The sequence below is a fragment of the Apis cerana genome, linkage group LG8, assembly GCF_029169275.1.
Source record: "Apis cerana isolate GH-2021 linkage group LG8, AcerK_1.0, whole genome shotgun sequence".
Lineage (NCBI taxonomy): Eukaryota > Metazoa > Arthropoda > Insecta > Hymenoptera > Apidae > Apis > Apis cerana.
Genome location: NC_083859.1, coordinates 2,747,690 through 2,758,916, shown reverse-complemented (window position 1 = coordinate 2,758,916; position 11,227 = coordinate 2,747,690). Strand labels below are relative to the sequence as shown.

Below are 11,227 nucleotides of genomic sequence, written 5' to 3'. Positions count from 1 at the left end.
TCATTAAAAAATCAATATTGATAATTAAATGATTCTTTAAAAATAATAAATAAATACTGAATTAATGAAGAAATTATTATAACAAGAAAAAAAAATTATAATGAAGATAACAAAAGGTAATATTAGATTCAATATCTTGATAGCTTTAATAGTTATGATGATTGCTGAATCGTCAAATATCCGAGGAGTGGGAGTATTAGGATAAATATCGGCACTCGAAGCTTTTATAACTTCTCAGAGTAGCAATGGCATTTATTATAATCGACGACGTTATCGAATGGTTGTGTTTTGTGTCGAGCTCATGTTTCTTTATCATAAATAACTTCTTTTTGTATCATAATTATATTCGAGAACAACAAGAAATTTGAATATTTATTTTTCATTCTTTTAGAGTATTTTTGAAAGTATTTTTTATTTATCAAAATTATATTATCAAAATTTATTTGTAAATATTAAATATCACTCTAATAATAATATGTATATAAATGTTATTTAAAATTGTAAATGCGTTATAGAAGAATAATAAATTATTGCATTTAGTGTTTCACGTAAAAATAATTTTAAATATGTTGAATAAGGCGAAGGACACGTTTTATAAGAAAAGTGAGTTTATATAATTTAATTTTGTGAGATATCGTTAGAAGATAAAGATCTATTTCTATTTTATCTTTTATTTCATCTTAAACAAATTACTTATATATTTTTTTTTTAGTGTCTCAATGTAATAAAAAATCTTGTTATGGATATATCAAACGAAGATTACCAATTTTATCATGGACAAAGGACTACAAATTCACATGGTTAGCACAAGATGCATTAGCCGGCTTAACGGTTGGCCTTACAGCTATTCCACAAGGTATTGCTTACGCTATCGTTGCTAACTTAAGTCCCGAGGTAAATTTAAATGAAACGATATAGTACATATCAATCATTGTATTTTTACTTATTTGGCATTCACATTTTTTTTTCATTTATTTTTTTCCAGTATGGATTGTATGCATCTTTCATGGCCTCATTCGTATACATTGTTTTTGGTTCCTGTAAAAGTATTACTATTGGACCAACTGCTATTATGGCAACGATGGTGCAACCTTTGGTATCAAAGTACGGTCCAGATATGGCTGTATTGCTTTCGTTTTTAAAGGGCTGTATGATAGCAATACTTGGATTACTTCATTTGGGTGAGCGATAAGTTGATTTTTTTTATTTATTCCTCTTTTTTTAAATGTATATAATGTATATAAGAGTTTCAATCGTATGGATTTTAGGTTTTCTGTTGGATTTCATTTCGTTACCCGTGATTACGGGTTTCACTGCGGCTGCGTCCATTAATATAGCTGCTTCACAAATTAAACCATTGTTAGGTATCCCTGGTAGAAGTGAAGACTTGGTAGATGCATTAATCTCAGTATTCTCGAATCTTAATGACATTCGCTATCAAGACACGTCGCTAGGTGTTGCAACAATAATAATTTTGGTTTTATTAAAGGTATATTTGTATGCCTCATCGAAAATAAAGGATGAGTTAAGTGACGTAAAGTCAAATTTAAATGATTTATTATTATATAATTATAGATTTATTCGAAATTAAATTAATTTTTATTCGATTTTATTTAAGAATTTACCAGGGCGTCGAATTGGTAGCTGGCCACAGAAAATTGCTTGGGCTGTTACTCTTGCACGTAATGCATTAGTGGTTATCATAGGTACTGTGATTGCCTATATTTTTTATATAAACAATGAAGAACCTTTCAAGCTAACTGGTAAGATAATATTGGAAAAATTATATCATGAATATTTAATCTTTTATTAAGTCGTATAATAAGCATTTCAAGTTATTCAGTAAAAAAGCGAAGAAAAAAATATAATATAATATTGTTTTATAGGATCGATGGGTAATGGATTACCACAGATTGGTTTACCACATTTCTCAATATCAGATGGAAATCGTACATACGATTTTCTTGAAACAACAGCTGCTATGGGAACAACACTTTTCTCTGTTCCGATTGTATCTACGATTGAGCATATGGCGATAGCAAAAGCTTTTGGTATGCTATCATTGACCATTAGAATTTAACACGCAAAATACGATGGCTGAGTCAAAAATTATCCACATCAATAAATTCAAATTTGTTTAATTTTCGTTATTTAATTAGTATTGTTACTAATTACCATGCATAAAAAATGATCCAGCCATTGATCTTTGATCATAAAAATTATACAACTATATAACTTTAATTATGATGAATATCTTTGAATAAATCGTTTTAGCAATGGGAAAGTCTTTGGATGCAACACAGGAAATGTTCGCGTTAGGTTTGTGCAATATGTTTGGTTCATTTGTTCGATCAATGCCAATTACAGGTTCTTTTACAAGAACGGCTGTTAATCATTCGTCCGGAGTTAAAACAACTTTGGGAGGCTTATTTACAGGTAAGTATACATACGATATCATCGAATTTTCGATTTATTTCAAAATAGTATATCTATTGCTATATGTATAATAACAATAATCAATATGATAATAATAAAACATAATAGTTGTTGAATATAATTAAAATGGGCAATGAAATTTTATTAAATAAAAAAGATACGCGTAAATTTGTCCTAATATATGATAAATGATTTCCTGTAAATTATTTCTAACTTAATATTATAGTTCATTTCTTTTAGGCTGTCTTGTTTTACTCGCTTCTAGTTTATTAACATCCACTTTTCGTTTTATTCCTAAAGCCACTTTAGCTGGTGTTATAATGTGTTCTATGTATTATATGCTTGACTTCAAAACGTATGCATTAATATGGCGTGCTAAAAGTAAGTGAATTAGTATCGCGATAAACACAGTTTAATTTTGAATTTATCAACATTATTGAATTTATTACATTTATTTTTCAGAAATTGATTTTCTACTGATGTTGATTACATTATTATTTTGTGTTTTTTATAAATTAGAATGGGGAATCATTATTGGTATAGTTTTAAATCTACTAATATTATTATATTTCTCTGCTCGACCTTCCGTCCATACCGAAATCGAACAGGTCAAATAAATGAATCAAATTTATTTTATTAATTGTGGAAAGAAAATGTATATTTTTTTTATTTTTTTTTTATTTTATTGTAGATAGAAGACAAAATCGCGATTCGTATTATTCCCGAAGAAAGTATTACATTCCCAGCAGCAGAATATTTTAGAGCTAACATAATGCAACTTTCAGAAGAAAACTCGCTTAATGTTGTACTTGATTGTAAGAATGTAAAAAGGATCGATGTAACGGTTGCAAAGGTAAATGACGATTTGAAACTGTCTTATTAAAAAAAAAATTCATTATTATATAATGAAAAACTTACATATATGATTTTTTTGATATCAAAATAATTGTTATTTTATAGAATCTTAAATTATTATCCAACGATCTACGACTTCGAGGACAAAATATTGTCTGTGAAAATTGTCCAGATAATATTGGAAATATATTAAAAATTGTTGCTCCAGACCTTTGAATATATATATACAAATTTATAAACTAACATACAAACTAATCTATGCAATCATGATTTTTATTTATTTTATAAATATAATGTAATGGATGATTATAAATATTATAAATGTTTATAAAAAATTATATTATTTATGATTATATCTATTTTATCATTTATTTTAAATAAAGAGATTTGAATCTCATTTAAAAAGATATAATACTAATCAAACATCAGATCATATTTTAATTAAAAATTTCGAAGATAACAAGTTCAGAAAGTTTAATTTACTATATGTATATAAATATGTTTATCGATAAATTAATCATTTTATCAACTATTTATGTAGATAAAAAAAATATTATAGAAAATTATATTGTAATAAAGAATATATTAGATATTCGTTGTAATACCTGGATCAATTCGATGAGTATCTTCGAGATGTTTTTCCATTGTTTCATTTCCTGATAATATCCAGTAACAATATTTACAATATCTTCGTCGATGACATTTTACGTGTGTAGACAACGATAAAAGTGTAGCTATTTGTTCGTGACAAAAATTGCATTCAAATTTCAAGGTTCGTTGTCCTGAAATCTATAATAAAAAAATGGTAAAAAGAAAATGTATGCATAATCACAAACATATCTATATTCTATTTTACTTATTTTATATAATATTATTATATTATTGATATACTTATATTTATATTATGTGCATATATTGTATTCATAGCAATTAAAAATGTAGTTACTTACATTTATTGTACCAACATTTTCGTTGTAACTGTTTTTTTCCGAAATAACAGCATATTGGGGCACTTTTGAATCAGTACTTTGTTTCTTTCGTAATTGTAATGGTAGTACAATTGGATATTTTCCTTCCTCTAACTATAAAAACATATTTTTTTTTATAATTTTATATTTTTATATTTCGAATTTGAAAAATAGATATCGTGCAGAATTGTCATGCATATTGTATTTAATCATTATTGTTAATATTAAAAATAAATATTATAATATAATCAGTATAAATTTAAGTGAAATTTCGTTAAAATTAAATACAAGAATTTGTAAAGATTTGCGTGATTTATTAATCTATTATGAAGAATTTAGATTTCAAAATATTTTAAAATATTTAATAAAAAGCATAAAAAATATTTTCAAAAAACAATTGTTTGATCAACATGTTAATATTTAACATAATTTGTTAGAATTTCATTTCATCAGTCCTTGAAAATTTTTCGCGGTTAAAAGACGCCATATTAGTTCAATGCATCAGTAGTGTCATCTTCATTTTAAACCATTAAAATTTGTATCTATTTTTCAATTATATTTTAGTTAACAAATTAATATTTGATAATTCATTTTTAAATGTATTCATCATTAAAATAAACAATTATAATTCAAGTGAAGCAAACGCATCAAAGAGAAGATATACAAAGATTATTGCAACTTGCCTTTCTGGAACTTTGAATTGGTGGGCGAATATCGTATACGAAGTCTTTTTTCGTCATTTTCTCGCTAATATTTCGGTTGCACCGTAAATTATACTTCATGGCGTCTCCTAATGTCCAATTTGTTGGTGAATTTCTATAACTTTGATGAGTGTTCATGTTTTATAAGTAATATTTTTTCATCAGTCATATTTTTCGATAGTCTTTTGTTAAATTACATTCGTATAGATATATGAACAAAAAAATTTCGTTTTTATGAAAATTATTACGTAACATATTTATTTTTTATATGTTATAATGGTAAATTACAAAGTATTCTTAAATTAATTATTATTATTATTATTATTATTATTATTGTTTTTTAAGAGTTTTTTTTATAGAATTATATTAAAATTTTTGTGAAATTCTTATTTTTTTTTTTTCATTAAATGTTGTTTTATTTGAAAGATTCTTAAAATATATGGATCGTAGCTGTTTGATCACGATAAGAATCTGTATTCATGAGTTATCGAATTCTAACGAAAAATAAACATAATAAATTAAATTGTTATTAATTTATACTTTATGATCTATAAATTTTTGAAACATACAGTTTGCATTTTTAATGATTAGCTGCATTGTATGACAGTATTAAAAAAAGGAAATAGTCAATAACAAATATCTTTTATAAGCGATTTTTCGCATATTACAGCAATCATTAATATTCAGCCATCGTGCTTATCTGAGAGTAACTATTTTAATAAATAAATAATTCTTTATGCTATGGCGTGTGATTCACTTCATATGACTAGAGAATTGTGGCATTGAAAACTAGAATTGATTTTATCACACGCAGGCACACAGCGCATACATCCAAAGATATATTTTAGTATTTAGTTTCAAAAAAGAGAAAGAGAAAAAAGAATTAGTAAGTTTTGTATTTACTGTAATGAAATATAAAAAGATCGAAATTTTTATTTCATAAATCTATGATAAGTGATTTCTATTTATATTATCATATTGTAATCCTTATGTTATAATGTAACATAATAATATTAAAAAATTTAGTACAATTTCAGGAAATATTTATAAGCATTTGATGCGCAAAATACACACACGTAGGCCTTCAGAGTTAAAATAGGCATTTGAGATCGTTCATTTTCTAATCGAGTCTAATTAACGAATATTTCAATATTGTATTTACATCAATAACACAGATTCTTAAACGTTCAAGCTATTCTCTTGCTATAAAGTAAATCACGAGGACATCGCGTTGTAAAGCGAATTAAAATATTTTATTTTGTTAAAAGTGATGATATCACTGCACTTGAGATTCAGATGCTATCTAAATGAGTGTTTAAATTATATTTAAATTCTCTGTTATTTCTTATTGAAGAATCTTGATGTAAGAGCAAGGGAGCTCTTTCTTGTCTAACTTCAGGAAGGGTAGCAAGCTCTTGAACAGGACTTCGTTGCCATACACTTCTCATAGCCAATTCTTGATAGCCCCTTCTCCGAACCTGTAATTTAGAATTATTTAATATTTATCATTTTTCTTATTTGTTTTTCTTAGAATTTTTTTTTCTTTTAAAATAATAAAAAATTAAATAAAGAAAAAATCTTACTTGTCTATGATGAAGTTCATGCAGGTACAATGTAGACAGTGACATATCAGCAGCAATTAATTCCACTGGTATAGATAAATCAGTAGAAAATTCATGACTCGATACAAAGACAGAGGCGCCTAAAGATTGATTTGATATTTCTTGTTGTAACCCATACAATAATCCTTTTTCATTATGTACAGGACCTTCAGCTTTGCTTAAGCCACATTGAACTGCGTGCGGAAATATGTCTGATTTCATATTCAACATTTCATTTCCAGAAGTACAAACAGAAGTGGTACAAGGTTGATTTGTAAACATAGTACTCGTGCTTGGCCCACTTGCTTGATTTACTATTGTGCTTCGAATTATGTTTGATATAATATCGTTGTACTAAAATAATTAAGCAAATTAAATTTAATGTTAATTTGATCTCAAATTAAAATCTAAACACTTACGCCTGGTCCTAAACCAGATAAACTGTTTAAGCTTGCTAGAAGGGGATTGATTTCATGTCCGCCTCCATGTACATCTTTCTTTACTCTTTCTCTTAAGGCTGTGACAAAATTTTCAGCATGACTTGGTGGTTTCCATTCAGGATTCGTTAAGGTAAAATGTATAAGAGATAATTCCGTTTTTCCATCTTCTGCTTGAGTATATTGATCCGAAATAGGAATTTGAAGTTTCTCTGGATCTGTAGCATATTGATTATCATATTTGGCAGCCCGATCTGGGACAGTAATTTGAGTCGCTGTTTGCCACATTGGATTTCCATGTTTTCGCACATCCATTTGTGCAAAACTACAAACATCTCCAACTCCTGTGACTTCGATTGTAAAATTACGATAGAAGTCAACAATATCTAAGGCTCGTTGCCTCATACGAAAACATAGAATAAACGGTGTAATCAAAGGGGAAATTAGTTCTTCTAAAAGATGGACTGCACGGTATTGAAATAATTGTGCTACTTCTGCTCTTGTAGTTTGAGTATGAGCATGACCTCGCCAACTATCGGGTCTATAATGTGTATGTGCTAGAACAGCGGTTAAAAGAGTCTCTGGACACCACACTAAATTTTCATCGGGTATAAATGCTCTTGCGCCTGCTACTATTGCACCTAGTATGGTTATAGTAGTCAATACATGTTCCACCGTTAATACATCTTCATCATATACTGTTAATATTAATAAAACTGCCAATATACTTCCAGCCACAAAAGCAACATTCTTTGCAATAACTGTCATAATAGGAGATGTAAACATGCTCATATATTTCGAGGCAGGACGGTACGCACGATTTAAGCGGGCATTTAATTCATGATCGAGTTCGTTGAAATGACGAAGATACAATCGACCATATAAAGACCACATTCTTGTACCTAAAGTTCCTGGTTCTCGCTTGATGATCTGTTCGAGACAGAAATATTTTCCAATACGATTATTCCTACGACACGAAATATATATATCGAGTGGGAAATTTATCGCGAGTTAAATAAAATTACTCACCTCACCGTAATTAAAAAACGAATAGAGTATCTGCCATAATAAAATTAATGGACAAAGTAGAAAATTTACGATTCCAACCCATAAAATATGTTTAGATAAAGCTCTTGCAAGCTCTTGCCTTTTATTTAACTTTTTATAGTCTTCTTTAAGATGCCAATTATTTTCAAATGGAGACCATGGTCCCCCTGCATATAAGAATAATTTATAGCAAACTAACAAATTTAATTATTATATATAATATTTATATTATATATATATTATATAATATATTTATTATATAATATTATATAATTATATAAATATTTAATGCTTACAAAACAAAAGTAATTCCATGTTGTATTTTAATCCTCTTGTCAAAAAAATAATTTCTCCTATAATAGGGACTTTAAGTCGAACTGGTAACAAAGATTTATTGATCATAGCCACCATATAATTTTTAAATCTTAATATTCTATGATATATATCTAATTCTGTAAGCTCTCTTTTGTGAATGCACATTTCTTGTTCTTTTTGCACTTCTCTGACACGCTTTTGTATCTCATGCCATGTAAGATTGTCCAAATCGCAGTCTTCAATTTTCAGCGCGGTGTTAAAAAATAGCTTTATGTCCCAAAACTGCGTGCAATGATACAAAACTTTTACCAATCGCAAGATCCAAAATATTGCAGCTACTAAAATACAGATCCAAGTAATCAGACCCATAGATGCTACACATTCGCTTGTTGATAAAATTACGTCACTTATCGAAATTTTTCTTTCCTTTCCGTTCCTGGAATTATATCAATTTCATCAATCTAAATCTTCTTCCATATTAATAATTATATTAATATTTTTAACAAAATCTCACTTAAACAATAGAGAATAATTGATGCAGTGAAAAAGGAAAGTTGAAAAAGTAACTACAAAAATGAATTGTCCTAGTTCAAGTGCTTCTTGAAGTATCATACAAGCAAATCCATGTTTTTGATGATAATGGTACATTCTTGTAAAAAATGAATCTAAATCTTCAACATGATTCCATCTTGCTTTATTTCCTTCTGGTACTACATGTATCATAACACCAGATTCCTGTGGTGTTTCTTCATGTTCATCATCATCTTCTCCATCCTCTTCCTCTCCATCATATGGCTCCATACGTTGATAGCTGCCATCTAATACCGTTGTCATCTAAGAAATATTATCTTTTTAAATTTATTATTAAACATTTCATGAAAACAACAAAAAATTTATATAATATTTGATAATAAATTAAAAAAAAAATTTTAAATCAATGTAAAAAATAGAATCATCATTTTTGAAAGAATATGAATGCAAATACAAATTAATTAAAAATAATATTGAAAAAATAATAAAAACAACAAGATACATGTGATAAGTACAAGTATCTTCTTAAGAATATATTCTCACCGTTTTTGCTCGTCGGTTTGGCTCTACACAAGTAATGACAGTTTCTCGTTTCATTCTCACATGTCATTAAGAATAATTAACTACCGGTTGACGGTTGCTCCACAAGCATCTAAAATGTAAGGTACCCACCAAATGAACTTGTTAAAGCCATATAAAATGCATTTATATTTGTCTATTAGTTTGCATATTGCATTTCATTTTTATTATTATATATATTGAAAGGAATGAAACTTTTGTGAACTCTTCTTTGTCTTCTATTGATTCTTTGTTCATCACTTGACAATTCTTCTCTTATCTAAAGATTGCATCAATGTTTTTTAATCAATTACAAATTCACTTTTGAATCATATTTTTATAATTATGTACTTTTTGTCAATGAAGATACTAATATTTAAAAAAAAAATTTTTAATCATTATATTTTCATTTAATTTTTTTACAAGCATTTGAATGAAATTAATATCATGCAAAAAATATTAAAATATTATTCGCATCGCTGATATTGAAAAATTAGAAACGTATATACATACATCATGTGTGTGTGTGGTGTGTGTGTGTGTGTGTGTGTGTGTATATGTTACAACAATAAAGTTTAGATATATTAAAAGAGTTAAGAACTTGAACAATCAATGAATGAATGATAAAAATTGGACTTGCACTTCGATAAGAGGATTTTGTATTCAATTTTTTATGTTTTACGAGATGAAATTTTTCCGATTTTATAAGATTATCAATAATATAAGCCTAGCTTACGATGTATCGCGTTTGTGCATCAAGCATCATTTTTGTCTATGCTTTTGGCTGACCTTTATTCGACGAAAATAGAAGCGTCGTAGACGCTGCAGCGAAAGCGATAGGAATGTTTGGTAACACAGCTGATCTCCATAAACAAAGCATCCTGTCGTACCTTCGTTTTTGGCGACTTTTGTCCCACTTTCCAAATTGATACGTGTTTATTATTATCAGCTGCAAACTCATGAATCTTCACTCACATATTGACCGAAATACGAACAATTATTTACTACTAATTTAGATATTTAATTGTTAAAAGCATTCCACCAATTCCCCGTGTATCACCATCTTTACTGAATTTTACTTCTATTTGTAGTCTACCTTATTCTGCTAGTCACGAACCATACGTTGATTTTAGGAAGTAAATCTAGTTGAACAGTTAATAAAAACAATTTCCTTGTTAACATTTATCGATTATATTTTATTTTGAAAGATATTTTAAAATAAATGTTTTATGTAATAAATTTATTTTCTTATTTTATAAAATCTCAAAAGTTTAAAGTAAAAATGAAATTTAATATATATTTATAAATATAATATAATATAATTTGAAAATTTAAATCATTGAGCTATGATACTCATGTCTCTCTCCATTCAGTAATCATGCAGGCAAGAAGTTGGCGTTATCAGCAATATCAATAATAGTAAAAGTAACTATCTGTAAATAAATTTTAATATATTTATATAATCTAAATCATAATTTTTATTATAACACAATTAAAATTAATATTAAATTCTAATTAAAATCAATTTGATATTTTATAAAAATAAATTTATCAATTCTTCCAAATTAAAATTTTCTAAAAACTAAATTATTTTCAAAAATACTCAAAAGATGGCACTGATATTTAATTCTTATTCTATCTTATTCTACTTTTGAAAAAATATCTCCTATACTCAAAAGATGGCGTTGATTTCTTAATTTTTAACTTAATTCTGTTTTTTTCTTACTATTTATAGTCTTACTCTTACTTTTCTTGGCTGCACTTGTTCTTGACGTGAA

At 27.3% G+C, this 11,227-nt stretch overlaps 3 protein-coding genes across 12 annotated transcripts; 1 reads left to right on the top strand and 2 right to left on the bottom strand.

Annotated features, from left to right (window-relative positions):
* Positions 1-85: 85 nt before the first annotated feature.
* On the top strand, positions 86-3,646 carry LOC108004175 (sodium-independent sulfate anion transporter). Of its 4 annotated transcripts, none has more exons than XM_062078049.1 (11): positions 86-116; positions 713-894; positions 986-1,181; positions 1,269-1,489; positions 1,619-1,763; positions 1,887-2,051; positions 2,275-2,436; positions 2,677-2,817; positions 2,899-3,044; positions 3,128-3,289; positions 3,397-3,646. In XM_062078049.1, exons 1-11 carry the CDS (start codon positions 101-103, stop codon positions 3,505-3,507), a joined length of 1,647 nt encoding a protein of 548 aa, XP_061934033.1. In that variant the 5' UTR covers positions 86-100; the 3' UTR covers positions 3,508-3,646. The 4 variants fall into 4 exon arrangements, with proteins under 4 accessions (XP_061934033.1, XP_061934034.1, XP_016922377.1 ...); XM_062078050.1 differs by lacking the exon at positions 86-116 and adding an exon at positions 225-603 and having other exon boundaries at positions 2,737-2,817; XM_017066888.3 differs by lacking the exon at positions 86-116 and adding an exon at positions 226-603.
* On the bottom strand, positions 2,723-5,185 carry LOC108004176 (uncharacterized). Its single transcript, XM_017066892.3, has 3 exons — positions 4,943-5,185; positions 4,242-4,373; positions 2,723-4,080 (listed from the first exon to the last, which is right to left on the bottom strand). Exons 1-3 carry the CDS (start codon positions 5,096-5,098, stop codon positions 3,877-3,879), a joined length of 492 nt encoding a protein of 163 aa, XP_016922381.1. The 5' UTR covers positions 5,099-5,185; the 3' UTR covers positions 2,723-3,876.
* A 164-nt stretch (positions 5,186-5,349) lies between these two features.
* On the bottom strand, positions 5,350-10,562 carry LOC108004178 (autophagy-related protein 9A). Of its 7 annotated transcripts, XM_062078048.1 has the most exons (9): positions 10,340-10,547; positions 9,435-9,543; positions 8,875-9,194; positions 8,342-8,796; positions 8,028-8,212; positions 7,817-7,928; positions 6,981-7,216; positions 6,544-6,915; positions 5,350-6,438 (listed from the first exon to the last, which is right to left on the bottom strand). In XM_062078048.1, exons 2-9 carry the CDS (start codon positions 9,486-9,488, stop codon positions 6,253-6,255), a joined length of 1,920 nt encoding a protein of 639 aa, XP_061934032.1. In that variant the 5' UTR covers positions 9,489-9,543; positions 10,340-10,547; the 3' UTR covers positions 5,350-6,252. The 7 variants fall into 7 exon arrangements, with proteins under 7 accessions (XP_061934032.1, XP_016922385.1, XP_016922384.1 ...); XM_017066896.3 differs by having other exon boundaries at positions 6,981-7,928; positions 10,340-10,562; XM_017066895.3 differs by having other exon boundaries at positions 6,981-7,928; positions 9,435-9,729; positions 10,239-10,548.
* Between the last annotated feature and the right edge of the window lie 665 nt (positions 10,563-11,227).